This window comes from Misgurnus anguillicaudatus, chromosome 12 (genome assembly GCF_027580225.2).
Source record: "Misgurnus anguillicaudatus chromosome 12, ASM2758022v2, whole genome shotgun sequence".
In the NCBI taxonomy this organism is placed as follows: Eukaryota; Metazoa; Chordata; class Actinopteri; order Cypriniformes; family Cobitidae; genus Misgurnus; species Misgurnus anguillicaudatus.
The window spans coordinates 502216-529667 of NC_073348.2; the positions used below are offsets into that span (position 1 = coordinate 502216).

Here is a 27452-nt window from a genome sequence, read left to right on the forward strand (position 1 = left end):
AGTAATTTTCAAGAGGTCCATGCGAATAAGTGGAATGAGCTGATCTCATCTACAGCATTGAGGAATATCAGGGAAGCAAAGTGGAATGTGCCCACTCTTATGCCCTTTACTGAAGATGCCCAAAAAATGCATGCATTTCTCAATGAAGCTCATGACGAGGGTCTCAAATTACTCTCTGAAAGTCCTTCTTCTACAGCTTGGATGGAGCTGACAAAGGTATGTTTATCTCAGATTATACTTTTTAATCGACGCAGGGAAGGAGAAGTGGCGAGCATGCCTTTAACTGTATTTTTATCAAGAGACACTTCTGAACCACATGAGGATGTGGATTGGGCACTCTCTGAAGTGGAAAAAAAAACTCACAAGGGTTATCACCAGGGGAAAGCGTGGTCGACCAGTTCCATTTCTTCTGACTCCAAAAATGCTGAGCGCCTTTGAACTCCTAGTTGAGCAAAGAGAGATTTGTGGGGTTTTAAAAGACAATACCTATATGTTTGCAAGACCAGGCGCCATGACACATTTTCGAGGGTCAGACTGTCTCCGTGACTTTGCAAAGGCTTGTGGTGCAAAGTGTCCCAAGGCACTGACATCTACCAGACTGCTGTCACGGTAGAAAATCCATTGTTTCCTCCGTGTCATGTTTTGTGTTTGTGTTTGTACTCACGTAGTCTCCATGTGCTCGTTTAGTTGATTGTTGTCACCTGTGTGTTGATTGTCTCGCTCCAGCTGATCCTCATCTCCACGCAGCTACAAATACTCACTCATCTCTCTGTCTGTTGTCAGATCTTCATTCATGTTCGCAGCTCCACTAGTTGGATTACCGTCTCCCGTGTTCGTGTTCTGGATCAGTGTTTCGTGTTGTCGTCTTCGTGTGAGTGTTCCGGTCTGTTCCTGGTTTCATCCACTGACCGTTTTCACATTCACCACCGACTTCACCATCCAGCACTTCTCACGCCACCATAGACCTTCTATCACCATTGCCAACATACTGGACTCTGTTATTTCATTCATTGTTGTGTTCTCCCATCATCTTCAAATAAACATCTCTGATTGCCTGCATTTGCTTCCTCCTCTTTACGAGTCGTTACAACTGCGAAAGCATGCCGCAACCCTTTCAACGGTGCTGAATATGACAGACACTGAGATGGACCAGCTGGCAAACTTTCTTGGACATGACATAAGAATCCATCGTGAATTCTATCGACTCCCTGAAAAGACCCTGCAACTTGCCAAGATCAGCAAAGTTCTAATGGCTCTTGAACAAGGAAGATTAGCTGAGTTTCATGGCAAGAACTTGGATGAAATTGGGATAGATCCTGATGGTATGTTATTTTTGGTAATGCTTTTTTCTATTTACAATATATTTTATTTTTGCCAAATCTCATTAAGCTATACTTTGACCTCTACAGAAAAAGTTCTAGAAAGTGATGAGGAAGATGAGACCATATAGGACGAACACTGTTCATCTACCTTTGTTGGTTTGTACTACTGTCAAAATACCACAATACTACATTCTCAGTTCATAGTTTTTGGTCAAATGGAGAATGTTTGATTTTGCTGTGCTTGGCTGTGCAGTAATGTATTAGACCAGTGTTTCTCAACTCTGTTCCTAGAGGCCCACTGCTCTGCACATTTTGTATGTCTCTCTTATCTGAAAGACTCAGTTCAGTTCATAGAGATCTCTACTAATAATCTGGGCCCGGTTCCCCAAAACGTTCTTATCGCTAAGTAGTTCTTAACCTATTCCTTAACCTCGCTCTTAACTCTGACACAATTCCCAAAACGTTTGTATGCTAAGTATATCTTCTGTAAGTTATACTTTCGTAAGGTTGGTCTGGACCATTCGTAAGCTCTCTCTTAGCGTTGTTTGAGCGCAAAACGATATCGCCGCCACTGTGCAGCAGTCTTTAGAAACCAGCGCAGCGCAGTACAAGTCAAACCATGGTATGTTGACAGTGATTTTATGTTATGGACATTTTAAGACTGTCAGGTTTAAAATACTTATGAATATCAATTCTGATTGTAAAGTACCTTAGCATTAGTATAAAAGTGTATAAAATAATTTTTTTAAGTCGTTAAACCCATGTCAAGAAGTGGCACAACGGGATAAGGAGGGTGAATGATTAGCGAGGGATACACAGTTCGTCTACCGTATTACTGACAATTATAATTTAATTAATGGTCTATATTTTACGGATAGCTGAAACTATGTTAAAATAAATATTACTGGAATAATTTGAGTAGTTCCTTTTGCATAGAACGTGTTGTCTTTCTTAACGACGTAATACACCTTCGCGTGTAGTGGAAAATCTATCCCAGAGCGATCGATCCCAAATAATTCTGCACCTTCACTTGGGACAGCGCCTTTGTTACGTCAACCTTAGAGGCAGCGTGTTAAAAAGCTTCCTAAGGGACACTTCGGGGAACACACTTAGGAACATAAACAACTTTGGTAAGATAAATCTTTTTGAGTCTTCTTAGTGTCACACCCAGGGGCTGGCTGCTATTTGGCTAAAGCCACGCCCCTTCTCAACTTCCGCCTCGAGGAGGTCCCCAAAGCCAACCCAATGACCAGACAACAACGAGGACAGGTAAGTATAAAACAATCTTTATTTAATTAAATATTTAAAATGTGTTTGGGAAATGGGGAAGGGGGATTAAAACTATTATATCTGGCTCTGCCTTCCAGGTAGACCACGGCCAAGAGAATGACAAGGGGTAGGGGACACTGTAGACCAGGGGGGCATGGGACTCAGGGTCCGGCCTGGTCTTAACTACCCGTGGCGCCCTCCTTCTTCCTCCTGGAGGCAGAAATCAAAGCAAGATAAGTGTGGGAATTGATGTCCTTTTTGTGTACCTTGGCTTTCCTTATGGAGACTTCTCCCTCGTGCTCACACAGTTCCTTGTCGTGTCACTCACTCTTCCTCTCAATTTCTCCACAGGCAGCAGCTGAGACACAGAGGCACAGTTAATTGGACTGGGTTCGTTCTCACCTCTCCGCTGACTACAGCTCACGGTAAGTTACCGGATCCACACGGCTCGTTTTCATGGTGCTCACTTTTTCTCTCTATTTCTCCACAGGCAGCAGCTGAGACACAGAGACACAGTTAACTGGACCATATTCGTTCTCACCTCTTCGCTGACGGCAGCTCATGGTAAGTACAGGCTTCACTTGGTTCCTTCTTAGGTCATTCACTCTCTCTCTTTCTCTCTCCACAGGTAGTGACTGGGACACAAAGGTGCAGTTAATTCAATTTGAATGGTTCTCACCTTTCTGCTGGACGCAGCGTACTGTAAGTACAGGTTTCACTCAATTCTTTCTTGTGTCGTTCACTCTCACTCTTTCTCTCTCCACAGGTAGGGGCTGGGACACAAAGGCACAGTTAATTCGATCTGAATGGCTCTCACCTCTCTGCTGGACGCAGCGTTCTGTAAGTACAGGTTTCGCTCAATTCTTTCTCGTGTCGTTCACTCTCACTCTGGCTCTCTCCACAGGCAGTGACTGGGACACAAAGGCGCAGTTTATTCAATTTGAATGGCTCTCACCTCTCTGCTGGACACAGCGTACCGTAAGTACAGGTTTCACTCAATTCCTTCTCGTGGTGCTCCTCACGTGCCAATCGGGTACAGTGCGTTCTCCGTCTCTGTCAATCAACGGCCTTAAAGAGGTTGATATTTAAATATAGCAAAGGTGGCGGACTTACGACAATTTGCGATGTGTCAGATGGGGTAAGCAGTTCCTACGTGGCGTCGGGGGCGAACCCTCTCGACTAGCTCGATGGTTACAGAGGGGTGAAACCTCACACCGTCTCACCGGGCCAAGCACTGCCCTCTCCTCGCTACCGTTAGGCGATCGAACACTGGACAGGGGCGCCCCTTTGTAGAGGCCTCGGGACGGTGGAATTCCTACACCTCTCTCTCTGCAACAGTAATTACTATACAGTTGGAAACATCAACAATGATAGCCCCTGATCGTACTCACACATCCGCCAATTCTTCTGCTCTTCACCGCCACTATCCAATCCGCCCAATGTCTAGACGGGGGAAATCATTCCGGGGCACCGTACCGTTGCTTTAGACCTGAAGCACACTCACAACATATGATGTACTGAATTATTCTAGGGCCGGCAGCCTCTTCGTCCTCCCTCGACGAAGTGTGTGAAGGCGGGGGTTTGTCTGACAAGACACACAGCAATACACAGCAATCCACAGCAATATACAGCACCACGTCAAAAAAGTTTCCACAGCACAAGGACTCACCCACCACACTCAAGTGTACACAAAGGACGCCCGTCTTCCTCCACCTCGCTTTGATCGGACCGGGCGATGAATAATACAGCCTAGTTGTTAGTGTCGTCGTTGTGACTGCTTCGGTGTGTGTTCCTTCGGCTCACCCCCCACGCTATCTTAGGGGTAGGGCCGCCCTCCTTCTCCTGGAGGTATCTAACATAAAGGCAGGTCAGTATACAATACGTTTCCAATTTAATCTTGGTACTCACATCCACGCCGTTTTCAACTCCTTTTCGCTTTGTCTCAGTTTACAATGTGTGTCATTCACTTTTCCAACCTTTAAGGTTCACGATGTTTTCACACCCATGCAACTTCAGCCTGAGAGAGAGAGAGTTTAGACGGCCACAGGCAACGCACCAGACGACCACAACACAGCGCTTCAACTCACACCAAAAGCTTCCCAAACTGTGATTAAAACTGGTCTTATGTACTGCCCTGTTTAGCGTGTCCTCCAATCACCAACCGCTCTTCTTAACTAGGCACAGGGGCATCCAATTCGTTGATTTTCCCTCTTACGGCGCTACCGGAAGTTCCGGTGTTCTGCCTTTCCGGTCCGGGCGGAAACACTTCCGGGCGGAACCAAACTTCCCCAACTTTGGTTCCGCCCCTAAAAGATCGTCACCTTGTGACATCAGCGCGCTAAGAGTGAGTGTTATCAGGGAACCGGGCCCTGACGATTTGAATCAGGTGTGTTAAGTAAAGGAGACATACCAAATGTGCAGAGCAGTGGGCCTCCAAGAATAAAATTAAGAACATTGACTACACTAATGCAAAAATAAACTAGACCAGAGTTCTTATGGGGAGAAGATTTATCGTAGGTATTAATGTAGCACAGTTCTTGTATGTTGGGCTACAAACAATAGTTACTCTTAGAACCTCCTGGTGTAGATTTCGCAATCTAGAAGTTCCTGAAGAATGCTGTTCCTTTGTCTGAAAAAGGTATGAACCAAATGGTTCATAGAATAACAGTTTTAGGTGATTGTATCAGAGGCACATTCACAATTGTCAGTGCATCTGTCTACAAAAATGCACCATCTAAAGTACACAATCTGTGAAATGACTGTAGATTAGAGGTCTACACAGGCCAAAAATTCCTACCCGAGCCCGATCAGACCCGTAAATGTGCTACACTGAACCGACCTGGACCCGTCTGTTGTTTTGAAAGCTGGACCCGGAACCGACCCGGACCCGTCTATTATTTAAAAGCTGGACCCGGATCCGACGCGGACCCGTCTATTATTTAAAAGCTGGACCCGAACCTGTCCGGGAAGACACAGACCCGACCTGCAAATATTCTTAAGCTAAATGTTATAATAAGTCAATAAACAAGTAGCGAAAATTAAACTTTTTGTCTTAACAATAGAAGTTAGCCTTCTCCCTCCTTGTACCTGACTGTGTGATGCACAATCCTTATTTCCAAGAAAGTTCCATCATGTTATTCCTCTCTTGACGATTGAAATGTTTAATGCTTATTCCAGCTTTAAAAGTCCACTTTACAGTCATGGTGATAATAACGCAGTTTTACATTTGTTGTGTATCGGGTCAACTTGCTTAATAATGTTTGCCCATTTGGATTATAATAACGATTGCTCGTTCAGTGCCATGGCTGTTTTCATTAGCTTTACTTCTTTGCTATCATCTCTGTGCTCTTTGAGCAGATCACGAAAACTTATAATAAACTTATGATATAACAGCAAGATGGTCAATTTATAATATTATTATAAAAATGAGAGAAGTCAGTGCAAAATGCGCGGTACGGCGGAATAGGTCCCGCCTTCTAAATAAAGAGCCAATTGTCAAAGGTAAAGTCATTGCGTCTCACTGCAGAAGTTCCTGACTGGTAGCCAGAGAAACATTACAAGAGGCTTGCGTGTTAGCTGCCTGGCTGGAGCAACCAAATATAAACTTTTTAACGCAATTTTAGCGTCATAGAAAAAATGTATGCGACATTTCATCTAAGTTTTTGTTGCTGTTTTTGAAAAATTTTATTTAAATGTGAGTGTGTTTTCTCTGAGTCCGATCGACCTTAGGTATTACCCACAATGTTAAACAGACCCGGGACCCGAGGTAATAGATTGAGACCGACCCGGACCCGGCTGATCATTTAAAATATAGACCCGAACCCGTACGGGTCTCGGGTCGGGTCTTGGGTCTTCTGTGTAGACCTCTACTGTAGATGTTCTCCTCGCTTACCTCTATTCCACAAGAGGTGTTCTACATTCTTGTAAATGTCCACCGGAACATTGTAAGGGACTCAAGCTTATTCATTATGGTCGTGTCCTGTCTATGGTGAAGCTTAATGATATCCAGTGTGAAGTAGAAGATTTTGATGTAATGTAGTTATGCACTGTATTATATGATGCCCTGGAATCAGTATTAGAATGCAATTTGCACATTGAAACATTTCTGGATTTAGGAGGAGAAAACTTTCCTATAGCGTTAGCAACTGAAGCAATGTCAACTCTCAAAAGGGAACCATAAGTACAACAAATAACACGTTGTGTATTGTTTGCTTTCTGTAGTATATGTAAAGTATATCTTTCTGAACATGTTTAATGGGTGATAATTTTCCATAGAACCAACACAAGAAGAGATTATTCATCCTGCAGAAATTAATGAAATGCCACCACCACCCAAGAGTCGAAAACCACCATCACCAGATGAAGAGATGCCTGCAGGAGCCAGTGGTGTGAGGCCTTCTTCCAAAGGTGAGCACTTTAAACATTTTGTACACTATATAGACAAAAGTATTGGCACATCTCCTTCCATAAACATGTTTGGGGTGGTACAGTGGCTCAGTGGGTAGCACTTTTGCCTTACAGCAAGATCATCACTGATTCATAAAACTGTATGTAGGATCCCTATTAAAAGTTTATATGCATCCAAAAGCCAAAAATGGCGTATGCCAAAAAATATTCCGATTTATAAAACGATGCGTACGCACACTTGTAGGCAATGTTTTCTTTATAAATCACAGATCACTTGCAAGTGTGCATACTTGAACCAGCCTCTCATCTCGCCCTGTACAAGCCCATTTTTAACCAAAATGGTCAATGCAAATCACCCTCTGAATGCTAATCCGCATAATAATGGTTATTACACACCATACACACTGCATATTAATTCGGTTGTCACTTCACCTTTTAATGCTTAATCCTGCTCTGTACACACACAGTTCAGTAATTTACGGGACTGACAACCACATTCTACAACCGAATTAACTCCTGCAAAATGCAGGTAGTGACAACCGCCTTTACAAAAACTCTGCATAGTGTGTACATAACCGAACTGAAGAAGTAGTAGTTAATCAAGTATTTAAACGTGCATTATATACAGGACAGGTCTCTCTTCTGAAAAAATAAATTCCTAGAAGGGGAAAAAGTCTTGCCAGATCTTGCACAAAAAAAAACAGCGAACAAGAAAAATCCAATAATAAACCGAAATAAATCTAAATGCTTTACCTCAAAGATCAAAATATTGGGACCGGCACCTTCACATTTTATTGACACCAAAAACTTGATCGCTTCATGAGCCAAAAGCCATAAACGGTTAAGCGCCAAAACAGTATTTACATACAAAAACAGACAAGGACTTGGCAACACTGCAAAATCGCGCGCTGTGAAGCAGCCTCACAAAAGCGTACAATACACAACGCCAAGACGGAGGTTTATTGCAAATAGGGGTGGGCAATATAGCCTCAAAATTATATCATGACATTTTAAGAATTTTTGCGGTAATGATATTTATGACGGTATAAAAAATTATGGAAAAGGAAGGGCAATTTCCATCCACTGAGCTGTCATTGATGAAAGACTATCTAATTCAAGGTGTAAATCCATTGTCAGAAATAGCATTAAAGTGCAAAAGTAGTGACACAATCTCACAGCATGAGTCAAATTTAAACAAAGTACAAACTAGAGATGAAATGGAATGAAAATATTACATCACTATGACACTACCAAAGATTTTCAGTAATCTTCACAGATCCCAGTAGCTTAAGTCATTAGCTAACTATTTAAAATTTTGATTTCAAAATAATTTTACATCTAAGTGCACTTTTGTTCGCATAAACATCAAATAAATAACATTAACATTTATCATGGCACATTTGGGTTTGTGAGATAAATGCTCATGTAGTTCAGATAAAAATCAAGTGAATAAATCAGATTTTCATATAAACACAGAAGAAATCAGCAAGGCATCTGTCTATTGTGAGAAACCGGGTGTACTTTAGGACCCAGAAGTGGACGGTGCATCCACGCCTCGCGGCAATTGCTGAAGAAAACAACAGGGTAAAACGGAGCTTTAAACTCATCAGATCGCATAATTTAATGGTAAATGAATAGAAAAGATGGATCTGTCTAATTAAATATTAAGTAAATGTGCGTCAGTACAACTAGTATGTGAACATTTTTTGGATTTAAATTCAGTCATTAAAATAAGTTCCTGTCATCACAGTGGTACGAGTTGGCAGTGTTTTCCCTATATAACGCAACTCCTTAACACTTTAGTTTAACAGTGACTAAAGTAATTTGCACAGCGATGCTCGGTTGAGTCATTAGTTTATTTTTTGACCGCACATCACACGCTGCTAGTATCTCCTTCTCGTGTACCTTTACAGCTTTGTTGTACTCGCGTTGCTGACATGCTGCTCTTGCTATCAGTTGTTGTTGCTGTGCGCGTTAGGGAACGTAAATGCACCATATGTCATCACGTCGCTATATCATATGGCAAGCCGTTTTAACTTTTATTCGTTGAGTTCTTGATATCAACAATTCAATTTTCACTAGTTAAAATTTTAATTCTTGACATCAGAAATTACATTTCTACTAGTAACAATGGCAATTCTTGGTATCAACAATTACATTTCCACTAGTAACAATGGTAATTCTTCATATCAACAATTTAATTATTCATATCAACAATTCAATTCTTCATATCAACAATTCAATTCTTGATATATGTGACCAGTCACGGAAAGTAGGGACACAAGTCGGATCTGGGGCATTTTGAGTTATTCATAGATTCTGAAAGTGCAGATTCTAAGCTTTCCAACGATGTGTAACATGGAAATTTGATAAGATTTGGAGAAGTTGTGGCCATTTGAATGTAACACATTCAAGAAAGAGAATGCTGAGAAATTTGAGAAAGAAAAAAGTTAACACTTTCCCTTTTCCCTGGCTGGAGAGACAATAGGGCTCATTTACATCTCATTTAGCTAAGCCATACCCCCTGTAAAGCCGTTTTGAGATACAGCTGTTGTAGCAGCATATGTAGTATTTTATTACAGAAGTCCGAATGACAAAATGCAAAAATAAACAGGACTATTAACGTTACCTTTTCGGGGATCACAAGTCGAATCCAGTCTGTTTCAGATGTGTGAATCGTCCAATGATTTTTGTCCACAAATGCGTATAATCCGTGAAATAGATATATAGTCTATTTCGCATGAACTTCTGGTAATACAATATAATATACAATCTGAGGACTATTTACATCGTAACATGTAAGGGTATATCAGATTACACTCCGGTATTTACGTTCCGTTAAACACATGAACCCGCCTTCAAAGTTTGTATTGAAAATAGATAATCCAAAAACAGCACCGTCGAAAACGTGAAGTCCTTAAGAGATGTTACCAATCGCTCGCTCGTTCCTCCATCAGCCAATGACTTCATAGAAAATATTGATAAACAAAACATGTAGCCAATTATATAAAGAATACAACGATCTCTGTGTAACTTCTGTGTGTTTGGACAAATAACAGTCAGCCGCATCACTGACTTTATGGGGCGCCGCAGCCGGATGACGTCAGAGTAACGCGAGAGCGAGTCGAAATTAAACTACTCCGTAAGATTTCTTAAAAAGCTCTCGCGGTACTTTGACGTCATCCGACTGCGGCGCCGCATAAAGTCAGTGACGCGGCTGACGTATATGCGGTTGACTGTTATTTGTTCCGCCCCAGCTTCTTTTATATTTCTTTTGTTTTGTGCGCCCGAGCTTCATTTACAGTCTGGGGAGACGCACGCTATAAGTTTGAAAAAATAAATAAATAAAACTCAGCAAACATGTACAGTCACGTGACTTCACGCTCGAGCCGGAAGAGAAAACAATGCTGAATAAAATCGTAATTCTTGCTATTTTTGGACCAAACTGTATTTTCGATGCATCAACGCAATTTTACTGACCCACTGATGTCACATGGACTACTTTGATAATGTTTTTATTACCTTTCTGGACATGGAAACCGTACATAGATTTTCAATGGAGGAGACAGAAAGCTCTCGGACTAAATGTAATGTTTAAACATCTTAAACTGTGTTCCAAAGATGAATGGAGGTCTTCCGAGTTTAGAACTACATAATGGTAAGTCATTAATGACATTATTTTCAGTTTTGGGCGAACTATCCTTATTCAGTAGCCACGCTGTTCCCTTTGGGGGCGGAGGCGAAAACACAAGCTTATACAGTATGTAAATATACACACAGACAATGACGCCCCCCGCTGCACGCTAGAATCTCCGGAAAACAAGCCTATTTTAACCGCAAAATGTACGCTTTTAAATATACATAAACTGCTATCTCAAACATGGAGAGGCTTCTTCGTGATCTCAACTAACAGATTCTGCAATAAAACGAAAATCACAAATTTTGAAAAAAAAACTTTGTTTATCATTTTCTCGAAACTTGTGCCGCCGACTTGTGTCCCTGGTTTCCGTGACGAGTCACATATGTAATTGTATTTTCACTAGTGAAATATCACCATAGGCTATGGCAAGCCGTTTTAACTTTTATTCATTGTGTTCTTGATATCAACAATTCAATTTTCACTAGTTAAAATTTTCATTATTGACATCAGAAATTACATTTCTACTAGTAACAATGGCAATTCTTATGGCAAGCCGTTTTAACTTTTATTCATTGTGTTCTTGATATCAACAATTCAATTTTCACTAGTTAAAATTGTAATTCTTGATATCAGATATTACATTTCTACTAGTATTAATGGCAATTCTTGATATCAACAATTACATTCCCACTAGTAACAATGTTAATTCTTGATATCAGCTATTTAATTCTTGATATCAACAATTACATTTCCACTAGTAACAATGTTAATTCTTGATATCAACAATTAAGTTATTGATATCTGTAATTGTATTTTCACTAGTGAAATGTCACCATAGGTTGCCATTCAAATTCAATTGCTGATATCAAGAATTACATTTTCACTAGTAACAATGTTAATTCTTGATCAACAATTCAATTCTTGATATCAACAATTCAATTGTTGATATCAAGAATTGAATTCTTGATATCAACAATTACATTTCCACTAGTAACAATGTTAATTGTTGATATCAGTAATTCAATTCTTGATATCAACAATTCAATTCTTGATATCAACAATCGAGTTCTTGATATCAAGAATTCAATTGTTACTAGTTAAAATGTTAATTCTTGATATCAATAATTCGATTGTCACTAGTGACAATTTTAATTTCTGATATCATGAATGGGATTGTTACTATGGCAAGCCGTTTTAACTTTTATTCATTGTTTTCTTGATATCAACAATTCAATTTCCACTAGTTAAAATTGTAATTCTTGATATCTATCGCAAGCCATTTTAACATTTAAAAGTTACGTTTGACTTTCCGGAATTAACATTGTAGATATCAACAACGTCTTTCTGACTAGTCGTAATTACATTTTGGATAGTTGGAATTGTCATTCAAGATATCTGTAACGTAATTGTGACTAGTCAAAACGATAGATAAAGATATCTGTAATGCAGTTTTGACTAGGCGAAACTGAATTACAGATATCTGCAATGACGTAATTCAAAACGGCATTCAACTCGTCACACGTCTAAATGACAATTGCAGATATCTGTAATTCAGTTTTGCCTAGGTAGAATGAAAGTTAAAGATATCTTAAACGTCATTATGACTAGTGCAAATTATTGTGCATGACGCTGCTCTATTTTAGATATCCATAAATACGTAATTTCCCCTCCCCGCCATAATCAAAGAAGAAGTGGGTTCACTTCATTTCCTATGAATAGAAGAAGAACGAAGCAGATCATGGCTTTGGCTGTACTCGAAAAAACCACCAGAAAATGGCATGAAATTCAACGATCCCTCACACAGGGGATATGTGGAGAGAGAGAACGTCGTTCTATTGAAAACTGTGAAAGAAATCTCGGAAGAATTGAGCATTTGCTATCACCAGACACAAACAATGAACTCAAAAGCAGTTTGGCTCAACTGAAAACTCTAATAGACGCAAATTTCCATGCTGGTGAAGACAGACGTTTTTCTCTCGGGCGCATTAGTTCAGGTCTGTTTATCACTGCATTCATGTATTATCATATGCATATATATTATTTTGTAAAAAGTGTAACATTTTTGGACAGATCTTGTTGCTTTTACACTATTTTGACCAGCAGGTGTCGTCCGCGTGTGTGGTGTTTGTTACATATTCTTCTGCCATAAACAGTATAGAAACCATACAATAATTTTATAATTAGTATTAATAATTGTTATATAATGTATTGATACACTTATGTTAATTATATCATCAGAAAACTGAACATTTGGGGTTGTCAGTCTTTTATTTGTGCTTAATGGATAAAACAATGGCGCTGCACATTTATGGCTATAGCAATAAGTCTTTATATTTATTAACATGTGCTTATTTGTGCATCATTAAATGTATTGGTCTTACACCACTGTTATGTCAACTGGTCAAAGCAATAAATACTGTATTTTTGCAGTTCCACAAGTCTCTCCATTTCCAGTGTAGCCTACTGGCCTATTCATTTACAATATGCAATTTCAATGCGTGTTTGACAAGTGGTATGATGATATATACTATAAATTACAAAAAATAAACAGTCCAATGCTTCTTAAACTTAGTTGACTTTTTCTTTTTGTAGGGAGAAGAGGCCGACCAGCCATTGATGTTACCAGAGAACACATTGAGTTTCTTCTGAAGCAAGGCCATACAATTTCAAAAACTGCCAAAATACTTGGATGCTCTTCATCATTTCTGTACAAAAAGTCAAAGTTGTTGGGTATATCTGTTAGAAGTATGCTGTCTGCAACTGATGATGGTGAACTAGAACAACATGTGAGGCAACTTCAAAGCCAATTTCCTAATTCTGGAAATGAGGTAATTGAATGGCTTTATCTTTAGGCTGTATTTTATTCACATTTTTGTGCCATTGTTTTGTGATTATCATGTCAATTTAGATATTTTCACAAATCTGTTGCAGATGATAAGAGCCCTGTTGCGCTCACAGGGTGTGCTTGTTACACGGTCCAGGGTGCGTGAGATGTTGACACGAGTCAATCCTGCTGCGGCTGCAAGGAGATGGAGCCAGACAGTTGCAAGACGTGTTTATCATGTACCTTACCCCAATAGTTTGTGGCACATTGATGGAAACATGCGTCTCATAAGGTTATTATTACCAGACTTAGACAAGAACAAATAAATTCAGCAAGTAAAAAAAGTTTACAGCTATGTTGTTTCCAGACTACTGCAATAAACATATTTGAATGAAAAGACATATTTAGATTTAATTTTGTGTAATTTTAATCTGTACCTGTCAAAATGATTTGCAGCCATGTGTCATTAGTTTCAGAATATAGAATTATAATCTTATTTGTTTTTCAATCTTTCTAGATGGGGCTTTGTGATTCATGGTGCAATTGATGGATACTCCCGTCTGATTACTTACCTCAACTGCAGTACAGACAATCGTGCCACAACAGTACTTTCTCAGTTTTTGAAAGCAACATGCCTCTATGCCCTACCATCAAGAGTCCGATCTGACCATGGTGGTGAAAACATCCTTGTGGCTTTATTCATGCATCTAGTTCAAGGACTTGAACACAGAGGTTTCATAACCGGACAATCAGTTCACAATCAGAGAATTGAACGCCTTTGGCGTGATGTATTTTTGCATGTGTTGCAGCACTTTTACCTTATGTTCTACTCCTTAGAGGATTCAGAAATTCTAAACCCAGATGATGATGTCCACAGACTTTCACTGCATATTGTTTATCTTCCTGAAATTCAAAAAAGACTGGAGCAGTTTAGACAGGCCTGGAACCTCCATCCGTTACGAACAGAAAACAATCGCACACCAACTCAACTCTGGACAGAGGGGATGCTCAAAAACATTGCAACAGACAGCACAGCTGTCAACAATGTGTTTGGGGAAAATCCCTACAGTGACCAAAACATTGATGCCATCCTAGCACAGTATGGAATTCAAACACTGCCTACACTTGATGAGGAAGAGTTCCCAGCTGTTAATGTAGAGCCACCTCAACTCATCCTCACTCAGCAACAACAGACATCTGTACACAATGCAATCCAACACCTTTCTGATCTAAGGATAAAATATCAGGCTTGCTGTACTGCAATTAACGGTATTTTGCAAACTCGGGTATAGTCTAATTCCAAGCCCAGAGACAAAAGTTTATTGACTGCATGTATCATTCAGGACTAAAAGACATTTTTAGCTTCAACAGCTTTGTTATATTTTCTGTTAAAATAAGGCGTTATGGGCGGTGCAGCTGATGAAGCTACAATAATGCCAGGTGTTCTAGATTTGGCAGTAGCTACTGTTGGTGCTGTTATGTTTTACTGTCTTTTTTGTTGTAATACTGTTGGCTGACAATATTTGTATTGTTCCTTTATACTTTCACGGTGTAACAATTTGTAGAAAAATCGGAAAAGCATCTACTTAGTATAAATGAGATTTAAATGTTGAATTAAACTCAATGTATGAAAATTGTGAAATATATTAAGGTTTAAAGGGACTGAATCAATAGGCAAGATTTGAAAATGCATGAAAAAGACATCCAATTCAATATGAATCCTTGGAAAAGTGGTGAAGGATCAAACTATTTTGAATGGGATTGAAAAGATGAATAAAAAAGATGAATAAACTGGTAATGTATGAAAAAACAGACTGTTTAATGGCTTGAATCAGAATTTTAGATTTACAGTTTAGGAGAGAGGTTTAACTGCCAAAAACACCTTAACATCAATCCACTTATCGGAACAGAAATTGAGGACAGCTTACTATGTTAAGCAAACCAGACAGACTTTTTGTTTGCCTTCCCTGTATTCATCAACATGTACATAAACCAAACATATTGGCTGTTATGTGTGATTTCATTAAACTCATTGAACTAGAAGCCCAATATTTCCTTTACAGTTGGTTTACAAAGGATATCTAATTCATCAGTTCAACCTCAGTATCACCATGGTAACCATGAACTACAAGTCCAGTAAATGTCTTGTTAAACCTAAAGAAAATATTAATATTCAAAAAATAAAACAAATGTATAACTTATAAAATTATTAACAAAAATAAATTAAGCAAAAAAACTACACAAATTTGAGTTACCTGAAAAACTAAATATTGAGATTGAATACAAAATTACTGCAGGATTACTGCATCTTAACATTTTTTTTTTAAAGTGCATAAGATTCTAAAACTAACACCTGAACCAGGGACTTGCTTCAACAGCCATCTATTCAATAACTAAGCATCAATATAGCTCAAGTAAAAACAGAATTTCAATTAAAGGGATAGTTAACCTAAAAAGAATAATTCTGTCACAGTTTACTCACTTTCATGTTGTTACAAACCTGTATTTGTTCTGATGAACTCAAAGTTATTGTGAGAAATTTTTGTAACCACAACGTTAGGGGCCCCCAGTCAATTCCATAGTAGGCAAAAATTATACTATGCTAGTACATCGAGTCCACGAACGGTCTGGCTACAAAAAATCTCAAAATAACTTCCTTTGTTCATCAGAAAAAGGACATTTACAGGTTTATAACAGCATGAAAGTGAGTAAATGACAATTTTTTTTGGGGGGGGGGGTTAACTATCCCTTTAATAAGTTTTATACACAGTGACATCATGCAAGTCCAAAGGTTGGAGCTTGCAAAATTCCCTCCATCATGTATTGTTTGAAGGCTTCATAGGAAGAGTGCAGCGGCAGGCGGAGTACAAGAATACAAGTATTTGCTTCTGGGAAGATTCTGTTGGCCTCATGAAGGAACTGAATTTGTGGACGGTGTGGAAATCCCAGTACAGGCACTGTAGAAGCTCCAGATGTAAACTCCAATACCTTCTCTAGGGTGACTGGACTGCATTCTCCTTCTGTAACAAGAAAGTGGTGAGAAACAGTAATTATCAGCATTTATTTTCCTGCCAACCAGGACAACAAAATTACCACTAATAATTGTAATTATTATATAGTGAAGACCATGTTATTATAACTTATTTTTATAAGTTAAAAAATTAATAAAAAGTATACCTTCAATATCAATTAACCAGTCACGCCAAAAGCATATTGTCATGTTGTCTCGGTCTCTCCTGTTGCTGCCCTGCACAGAGAAGTCCACTTCAAATAAAGTGCATAGGTCCTTCGCCTGTAGTGGAATCTCCTCACTGACAAACATGTTGTAGAACACTACCGGATTCTTCCTCAGCTCCTCCAGTAAACCAAGCGTTTTTAACCCCTCAACAAACCTATAAAACATGTTACAATGTGTGAATCGTCCTGGGCCAATGACATTTTTCGGACAGATAAGACAGGTGAGGCACTTACTGGTCCAGGGCAGTCGCCAATCTTCCATTGACAAAGAAGTCTGCAGCTGACTGGACAAGGGAGTCCTTCTCCTTCAGGCTGGACACATGTCTTAAGGCACCTATAATGCTGAGACTATCTGCTGCCTCTGCAATTGCACTGTTTGCCTCTCGGACTGTTGTTGTTTCCTTTATCTAAATAGAAAGACAAAAAGAAAAAGCAACAGTGAGTCAGTGAGTGAGTCCAAAATTGGCTTTTAAAGATACCTTCGCTATATAAATTAGATGTTTAAGCAATACAGCACTCTTGTTCATAAGAAATAGAAATGAGATTAGTTAATAGAAAATAGGGCTGTGTCTCAGTACTGTACATTCAATGTATAACACCTTTCTCCTGCTTACTTTTATTAACTGTTCCCTGAAAGTATGGTCACCAACTTCATCCACCGTGGCCGGGTGTGTTGGTATGCCACAGATTTGATGAAAAAGCCTTTCAGAAAAGAAATGTGGACCGATTCCTCCATGGACCACACACACAGCAATCATTTTTGCCACCCACATGTAAAGTTTAGTCTGCAAAGCTAAGATTAAAGAAAGAACAGTAAAATCTTGCTCTGCTGTAATGCTTGTTAAATTTAATACCTTAAAGGTGCAGCGTGTAAATTTTAACGGCATCTAGTGGTGAGGCTGCGAATTGCAACCAACGGCTCAGTCTACTGCTCACCTCTTGCTTTTGAAACACAGAAAAGCTACAGTAGCCGCCACCGGACAAACATGTCATCGGAGACAGCTTAGTAAAAAAGTTTGTCCGTTAAGAGCTTCTGTAGAAACATGGCGGCACAAAATGGCGGCTTCCATGTAAGGGGACCCACTGTGTATGTAGATAAAACGTCTCATTTTAAGGCAATAAACACATAACCGTTCATTATGAAAGGTCTTTATACACGCCTGATAATATAGTTTTGTATATTATTTTGCATTTCTGTCCTTCTAAAAATTACACACTGCACCTTTAAAATGCTATGATTAATATTAGTTGATTAAACTTTATTGCACATTTCAAAACATGTAAAAAGGCATTTCAGTACATTAAAGAAACGAAGAATGGAAAAATAACTAAACAAATAAAAGACGATAGAGACAATAAACACAGAATGAAACCTGCCCAACACAAAAAACAAACAATAAATCAGACAGGAGAAATAAGTGAGCAATCATTTTTAAATGGGTTTCCGTGTATACATTTCTAGAATTATGCCAGTTGAAAGAGGACAGTCCTAAGAATTTGGCCTTCCCTACCTCGAGTATCAAGAGACAACTGCCGGTCTTTCTCATGTCCCTCAAAGATAATTGACTGGTGGACAGCCCTCATCAACAGTCTTAGGTACTCTCTTGTTGGGCCGCCTTCGTCAACCGCCCCTTCACCATTGTCATCTTCATCCACAAACACAACATCCAATTTCGCTTCAGGGTTGAAGAACTTGCGCTTGAACGCCCGCAGACTACACAGTAAAACATTATCCCTGCACACATTTATTTGGTTGCTTGTTGGACAGAAGCTTCTATCAACTTTGCTGACCATTTTTTTCAATATGGTCTGTAGATCAATCCCTGACACCATCTCTTGTTCATCAAGAATGATTGGTTCTTGGGCAGATGGAGAGAGTGCTGGTTCATCATAAAGAGTAAGGATTTCTTCTGGTTGTGAGAACAGAGTGAGCGGTGGCTGGTTGGAGGGCTCAGGCAGCAGCAAGTGGGTGGAGGGCTCAGGCAGCGGTGGCTGGAAAGAAAGCAGAGAGAGACTTGTCTGGTTGGAGGGCTCAGGCAGCGAGCGGGTGGAGGGCTCAGGCAGCGGTGGCTGGAAAGAGCGCAGAGAGAGACTTGGCTGGGTGGAGGGCACAGGCACCAGCGAGCGGGTGGAGGCCTCAAGCAGCAGCGAGCGGGTGGAGGGCTCAGGCAGCAGCGAGCGGGTGGAGGGCTCAGGCAGCAGCGAGCGGGTGGAGGGCTCAGGCAGCAGCGAGCGGGTGGAGGGCTCAGGCAGCAGCGAGCGGGTGGAGGGCTCAGGCAGCAGCGAGCGGGTGGAGGGCTCAGGCAGCAGCGAGCGGGTGGAGGGCTCAGGCAGACTTGGCTGGGTGGAGGGCTCAGGCAGTGATGACTGACCATGAGATGTGTGGTGCAGGGCATAAGCTCCATCATTTTGTTGATCCGAGAGAATGTTCTGAAGACAAACATGCGCAATATAGGAGTTTGCACAAACCAAAACACATTCAGTTTTCATTTGAGTCAGGAAATAAAATACAACACATTTACCTGTACATCCATATTTGAAAACCAAAGCACATATAGAGTTGTCGATGCTTTTATGCCATGATTCATTATTGACCCGGAGGAACTGCTCTTCACTGATGTTGATGATGCCGCTTCTTGCACCACAAAGATTTCACTGGCAATATCATCTTGTCCCACAAAGGCAAACAAGATCTAAAATGTGAAAGTGTCAAGTTTTACAACCCACTGAACCACTGAGAAGACAATTGATATTGATATTTCCTCAAGATGAACACACATCACCTGGATTGGCTCAGACAAAATGAATTTCCTCATATTGATGTGTCCATTTGGATATTTAAATTTGATCAATACCCCTTCTGAGGGTTCCTCACATGCAGACATTCGCTGACGTCTTCCCTGAATAGCCTGAAAAGTGATCTCTCATTTAAAATAAAATAAAAACTTCAGCTAGTTTATCAAACTAATATAATATAAACTCAAACCTTTTGATGCCTTTCCTCACAGGCCTGATAGGCTAGTTTCTTCCTCTCCTATTAAAAGACCACATTAAAAGTATGCATTCTGTAAGAGAATGTAAATCATACATAAATAGAACTTGGAAGTAATACCTTCTCCTGATCGACCAACAAACTTCTATTATACTCCTGGTCTTGCTGGGCACGTATTGCTCGCCATTCTTGAAGAGCCTAAAGTAAAGCATTTAAAAAAAGGCATCCCTCACAAATCACCATTAAATAGTGTTTATTAATTTTATGCCTGTTTAAACCTTATTCTATACAGTGTCAACATTGGTTACCTGATTTGCAACCACACTTTGAGCTTGGGTACTCTCAGCCACAGTCTCATCTTGTACTGGAGCAAGTGAGAGTGGTGGGACTGAATTCATGGATACGGCAGAAGATGTGGATGCCACCTGGTAGTACACAGAAAATCCAAATGATTTCTCCTTCAGCAAGAGAACACACACTCATGATGAAAACAAAATACATCATTAGAAAATATCCGTAGGTAGAAAACAAAGGTAACTGCTCAGACATCACACAGTATAAACAGATACATCTTAATACAAATTAGAAAAACAACAAACAAAAAACATGGTTTATATTTGTATTTGCCACTCATTACAACAAAGTGCATAGTGGCATTAAAATCATTAGATGTGCAATCATTTTAATATGGACCTGATCTGAAACCACTTGTGAGGTCTGATCTACTGCTGGAGCAGCGAGTGAATTCTGGGACATGGCAGAGGGTGGTGATGTTACCTGAGGGTAGAGAGGGTAACTTCATTTATAGGCATAGACATTACAGAGAACATAATATGATTGTAGTACGATATAAATCCCTGTGTATAATTCCATACCTGCAAGACAGTGGCTCGTGGCACGATGTAAAGCCTGCTTTTGCCAACAACTGCTTTTAGTTCCTTCACAGAACTAACTTGCAATTTCTGGATCTTGCGTCCTTTGCCTGTCCTTGCCAATTCAAAGCCTACCAAATTTAAACTAATGCGAGGGTAGCTTTGGCAAACAAAGTTGTTCAATTCAGCTAAACTCCAGTTTAACCCAATCTTTGAGTTTGTGCGTCCGGCCTCCGTTGACTCATGCACAGGTTTTCCTAAAAATGGAAATGTAAACATCAGTAGTCTATAATCGTTCCTAGTCACAAAGTAACATTCATTAGTTGCTACAAGATCTTTCAGCACTCATATTTGCAGACATAATCGTAGTGTTGCCAAAACCCAAAAGTAGACCGGGGGTGTATTCCAGAAAGCAGGGTTAATTTTCCATCAGATTAACCCTAAACTAAGTTGATCAACCCTAAACTTGCTTACTCAGGGTATGTCGGTTCCAAAACACAGTTTAAGAGTTAGTTCAATCAACCTACTGAAAGTAACCCAGAGTTAATGCGCGCTCATGGTAACAACAAAGGCATTGGCAATGGATCACAGATTTCACGTGTCACCATGGAAACGTCAGAGAAGTTTTTAAATGAGAAATAACATTATAAACCAATACTTTCTGGCAAAATCAACTTTTTTATAACGTTATATAAGTGTGTGATTACAAAACAAATAAAATTAATTAATTAAAACCTATTTTACCCCATTTAAGTCCAATATTATATCATTATTATTATTATTATTATTTGTATTATTATATATTTAAAAGCCTGTAAAAATAATCATAGATTTTAAATATATTAGTTAGATTTACATAGATATAATGACAAATAATTAAGATTCTTTTCTTACAAAAATTAACAATGGTTTTTGAAAACCATGGTTGTCAAAACCATGGTTATTTTGTGGTTACCATGGTTTTACTGTAACCATGTTTTTTGTTTTAACTGTAGTAAAACCATTGTTAAACCATGGTTAGTGTAGTAAAACCATGGTTTTGCCGATCAATGCACCAAAAAAACATGGTTACCACAACTTCACACCAATAAAACCATGGTTAATTTTCATAAAGGTTGTGGCACATAAAGTGCATAGTCTGTCATAAGGCTTATTTACAGTTTTTTTATATATGATTGTATTGTGTATGCATAAAATGCACCATGATTATATTCACTATATTGTACTTATTTCACTTCTGCTCCTTTGGGGTGACCCTGTAATACTGGATGAAAATCAACTTTAAGTTTAGATATGAAGAGATATTGTAAAACTATTAAACCTCAGGTGGAGTTAATAACACAAATTTGACTCTTAGGTGAAACTGTTTACAGATATGCAACTCTCTGTTTTCCTAATCTCTTCATCACAAGGTTTTTGGACTGTTAGCCTTTGGGCTTACACCACTGGATATCTGATGGATTATGTGATGTAATGTAAACATTATGTGATTTTAAGACTGTATTTAACATTCATGTTTAGTATTATTTTAAAGGTCATGGTGCGATGAGTAAGAAGGTCTCGTTTCTATAAAGCTTAAGATAAGATGGATCAAGGTTTTAAAACTTAGGATAGAAAATGCATTTCTCTTTAAAGGTGGTTTTTTTTGCCAGGATACTTCTGGCTAGTTTGACCAGTTGCCTTGATACTCCTGGCTAGTTTTCACCAGGTGTTTTTAGTATCACTTGGCACAGGTCAAACTGGGTTTTCCTCCAGGTGGCTTTTAGTATCGCTTGATACAGGTCAATGGGTTTTCTCCAGATGTCCTTTAGTATCACTTGTTACATGGCAAACTGGATTTTTGTAGTTTATGATGTCTTTGTTCTGGTCAGTATTTAAGGGGCATTGGCAAAGGATTCAGGGAAGCATTCTGTAGTCAGATCTTTCCGCACTACTGTGTGTTTTGAACTGCCAGGTATGATTTTATTTTATGTTTATGTTTCTATGCTGATCTTTTATTGAATGTTTGATATAGTTTTGCTTGATGATTTTGAATAACCAAATGATTGATTTAAATGTAGCCTACCTGGCAAAATAAATTGTTAACCTTTATTCATTTTAAAACTTGTCAAGTCTGTTATTATGTTTTATAAATATACCGGAGGGGGGTAGATTAGGAATTACCTCGACTGAAAATATGACTGGAGTTAATTCCCACTTTTGAAGGTTGGAGGTAATAATGACTCAATCTCAATAGATGGATCCTCATATTTTTTATAGTGTGTTTGGATAAACCTCTGACTTTAATTTAAGTCAGAAGGAGAAATGCCTCTACACCCAGCTGTATGGAACTGCCTTAAGCACCTCCAGAGATACATGATATTCTCTATGTGAATGTAATTCATTCTAAATAATTATGAGAATAAAAATATTATAATAATTATATAAATTGTGATCAGCATCAGAATAACATTTGTAACTAATAAATTGGAGTCAGGTTATAATTTAACCACAGTGGTAAAAGTAAATAGATGGAATTATTCTTCTAGAAGCGCTACGGACGGAAGGAACACGTGAAACCTTCACCACGCCATTGGATACCTTCGTTCGACCAGTGGGTGGCATCTTACAACCCCGTTTAGTTTTTGGACTTTCCATTGTATGACACGGTATCACCTTGGAACTTTAGATTCATCTCAAATTATCTAGTAAGTGAAAGATGAGGTTATTTATGAATTGACAAAATTGATACGGCAATGTACTTTATTGTTAACATTAATTAACTGATGGACATGCGTTTCATACATCCACTGATATTTGAAGATATATTAATAATGAACAAATGTATAGTATTTAGTCAGAACACAAATATGAATCAATTTTTATTAATGATGGACATAATTTAATGTATAGTAATTAGTCCAATCACAAATATCAATCCATGTTATTAAAAAAACTGTTTCTTTAAAGAAAATATAATTTTTTTTAAGACAGCAATAAATATTTGCGACTGTAGATGTAACAATAAATGCTTTAACATTGTAATATTATGCAAAATATATGCTTCCACGCCCGCTGCACACTCATCATATGTACACGCATGCGCAGATATCCTCCGGAGCCTCGTTTTATTAACTAAAATGAACTTACCCTGCAACATAACCTGCTCTGGAGCAGGTTATCTTCAGAGAGTCAGTTACTATGGTTACTTACATAACCTGAAAGTTACCTCCGTTTTTGGAACCGAAAGCAGAGGTTATCCGCTTACTTACTCCTAAACTTACCCAGGTAAGTCACATAACCTGCTTTCTGGAATACACCCCTGTATGACTACCACTGTTAACCTAAGATAATTTATGTTTCTACCAAGTTTACAGATTTGAAACTAAACAAACCCTACACTCCTAAGAAAACTGCGTGTGACAGAAGATAGAGCCTGGTCTTCGTCACAAGGCCATCACACATTTGACCATATGTGAAAGAACATTAACATGCAATATATGGTGTAGCTTAGCGTCTGAATGCACCCCCCAGATCCTCACAGGAACCATAACCACCATTGACTAACTTCAGATAACTGATGCAAAGGATTAATTGGGAGGTATTCCTGGACACTTTCAAGTGATGCCTTGGCATGAGAAAGGGTTGCATAGGTGTAACTATTAAAATAGCTAGATGGGAACTGTTATGGAAATGCATCAAAGAGTTAACTGCTCTGCAATATTTTTTTAAAACAAGTGCTAATGTATTAACAGTCAAATGTTTCCCAATATAGAGACAGTATAACAAATCGGACCACACAGGCTCAAGCTAACGTAAAATTCAAAGCAGCTCATTTTATAGCTTTCCTTGCAAGAAGGTCAGATAATAAGGTGTAAAAATAAATAACACTCAATTCTTATCTGGTTCATTGTCCCATTTACCTAATCCATGTTTAGCCAGTTCCTCAAGTTCTGTTGTGGGGGGCAGAAAACCATTATCTGGCCCCGGAAGGAGGAAAAGTCTTGTTTGCCAAATAGGGTTTTCCCTGCGGCCACCAGATCCTCCTGTAAACACAAATGCATAAATGTCAGCAGTAATTCTTGGCTAAAATGTTCCCATGTGGGGAGAGGTTCCATGCTTAATTACTGTACTGTAGGTTATTGGTGACATAAGATTTTCGAGAGAGGGAGAGATTCACACTTATACACCTTAATAAAGATGCTGACATACATGATATCTTGCAATGGAAGTGCAATAACACTAACCTTAATCAAACAATTTTTCTCATAATATTGACTGTTCCACGTGATATGAGCCGCCCAGAAATCATTTTTCTTCCTTATTGTTTTAATTAAGGACATTGTTTTTTGTTTAAGACTTTGTTAACAATAGGGGAGAGTTATTCTTATTCTTTTAAGAAACTTTATAACTGATAGTAAAAGTTCAATTATTAAGGTTTATGGGAAATGGTTTGCACTTTTCCCCAAATATCACATTTCATTACGTATGGACAGTGCCAAACAAATTTCACAATAAATTAAGTCTATTTAAAAATTATTCATCATCATTACCCTTGTAATAAATATTTAAGCAAATTTTACTATAATATTTCCCCACTATGCTCTTTTTTGCCAAGAGGAGGAAGAACCTATTTTACACTTATTCTACTTCTGTTCTTATTCTGTTCTTAACAATTGTGGCTTCACATTTCAGCTTCATATCTTGCATTTCATCAGTTGTGTAATATTTCTCTCAGTAAGGTTCTATAACAAAGCTAGATGATATATGAAACTTTTTTGTATGATGGGTAAACACCATATTCACAAAGCAAGATACCTTAAATTCAAGAATTGCAAAGGATTCTCTTATGATTTACAGTCATTATTGCCATCACTTCAAAAAAATCCCTTGCAATAAAAAAGCTTTACGTTTTATAAATGTAATCTTTAGTTATTCCTTTTCTCTGTATCCCCAAATGTTCATGGTTCTGTATTATTTACTTTGAACAGATTTAGAATTACGCAAAAAAAGTGAGGTCCTGTGCTAACAAAAACGTAATTTAGGCAAACTCTTTGTACACGAACAATGTTCTCAATGCTCGAGTTGATGTGTAGGGACCCTTATAAATACAACAAGCAAAGTGTAGTGTGTCGAGCCTTAACATAAAAAATAGCTAACTTATTTTGATGTGTATTAGTGCAGTGTATTAATAGTTCTGTATTGCCCCTAACGAACCCATTCAAAAAGCCAAACTTTTTAGACCCTAACAACAGTTAATCTTAAATGCATTTTTTGTCGTCAATCATTTTAAACGAATTGGTTTGACTCGAGTACATTCACAAAAATACCATAGATGCATTTTGGCAACCGTTTTGCTTTTAAGTTATTAAACAACTTTACCCCGAACTTCTCATAGCACATGTTAAAAAAGAAAAATTAACTTACCCCGAACTCGATGAACTCGCCGGCGAAATAGTCGTCTTGTTGTGGAAAGTAAGGTTGAATCATCATTTCTCGCTGCCAGCTCCTGTCTTGCACGGGCTGCAGCATTAAAAAGACGATTAAAAATTCCTTCGCCCTCTGGCTGGTCCAACATGGTGCTAATCAGTGCTAATTACAAGTTAACAGTTAACAGGTGCGATTTGAATGATTAGAACAACGTCATCACGCTCTGCTCCCGCCTAAAGAGCGATGCCTAATTTGCATACAGATATCTGCAACGTCATTTCGCCTAGTCGAAACTTTAATTCAAGATATCTGTCATTATATTTTGACTAGGCGGAATGAAAGTTACAGAATCTCAAATTTCAGATATCTCTAATCAAAATTCCTTTCAAGATATCTATAACTTGATAAAAGATATCCACAATTAAATTATGACTATCCGTATTTCCAGTTTTAGATATCTACAACGTCATTTTGCCTAGTCATAATTCCAGTTACAGATATCTACAACGTCATTTCGCCTAGTCAAAACTTAATTTAAGATATCTGAAAAGGAACATGTAGATATCTTGAATTGAGTTGAATTAAAGATATCTTGAACTGGAGTTATGACTAGTCAGAATCAAATTTTAGATATCTTAAACTGGAATTACAGATATCTACAATTCAATTACAGATATCTGTAATTTACATAGTGGATATCTGCAACTGAATTGTAGATATCTGTAATGATAAACCCCATACAAATGAATGGCAAAAGTGATGTCATTTGTTCTGGGAAGAATGTCTTTGTGGATATCTAAAATGACAATTATGGATAGGAAGAATGTAGTTGCGGATATCTGAAATGTTCTTTTTGACGAGGCAAAACTGAAATAAAGATATCTGCAACACATATCCAGTTTAGCTGTTAAATGCTAAAAACGCTTGCCATAGATATCAGATATTACATTTCTACTAGTATCAATGGCAATTCTTGATATCAACAATTACATTCCCACTAGTAACAATGTTAATTCTTAATATCAGCAATTTAATTCTTGATATCAACAATTACATTTCCACTAGTAACAATGTTAATTCTTGATATCAGCAATTTAATTCTTGATATCAACAATTCAATTCTTGATATCAATAATTGAATTTTCACTGGTAAACAATGTTAATTCTTGATATCAGCAATTTAATTCTTGATATCAGCAATTGAATTCTTGATATCAAAAATTCAATTCTTGATATCAACAATTAAGTTATTGATATCTGTAATTGTATTTTCACTAGTGAAATGTCACCATAGGTTGCCATTCAAATTCAATTGTTGATATCAAGAATTACATTTCCACTAGTAACAATGTTAATTCTTGATATCAACAATTAAATTCTTGATATCAACAATTCAATTCTTGATATCAAGAATTACATTTTCACTAGTAACAATGTTAAAGGGATACTTCACCGATTTAGCATTCAGCTTTGTATCTGT

General features: G+C 38.3%; 2 protein-coding genes and 1 long non-coding RNA gene across 3 annotated transcripts in view; 2 read left to right on the forward strand and 1 right to left on the reverse strand.

The window, feature by feature from the left end:
• Positions 1–843: 843 nt before the first annotated feature.
• LOC129432300 (uncharacterized) overlaps positions 844–27452 on the forward strand; it is a 61473-nt gene continuing 34864 nt past the window's right edge. The window contains exons 1-3 of the long non-coding RNA XR_012372320.1: positions 844–1322; positions 1410–1478; positions 6867–6998. This is a non-coding gene — a long non-coding RNA (uncharacterized lncRNA). The remainder of the gene's footprint in view (positions 1323–1409; positions 1479–6866; positions 6999–27452) is intronic.
• On the forward strand, positions 11911–15272 carry LOC129454336 (uncharacterized). The gene is made up of 4 exons (XM_055218836.2): positions 11911–12632; positions 13231–13466; positions 13570–13754; positions 13980–15272. The coding sequence occupies exons 1-4, from the start codon at positions 12350–12352 to the stop codon at positions 14752–14754; spliced, it is 1479 nt and encodes a 492-aa protein (XP_055074811.2). The 5' UTR covers positions 11911–12349; the 3' UTR covers positions 14755–15272.
• LOC129453083 (uncharacterized) lies at positions 15258–26893 on the reverse strand. The gene is made up of 14 exons (XM_055217141.2): positions 25970–26893; positions 24466–24588; positions 20567–20820; positions 20385–20468; positions 20000–20116; positions 19812–19889; positions 19686–19733; positions 19483–19608; positions 19222–19392; positions 18211–19129; positions 17314–17492; positions 16934–17106; positions 16640–16854; positions 15258–16482 (listed from the first exon to the last, which is right to left on the reverse strand). The coding sequence occupies exons 1-14, from the start codon at positions 26118–26120 to the stop codon at positions 16238–16240; spliced, it is 2883 nt and encodes a 960-aa protein (XP_055073116.2). The 5' UTR covers positions 26121–26893; the 3' UTR covers positions 15258–16237.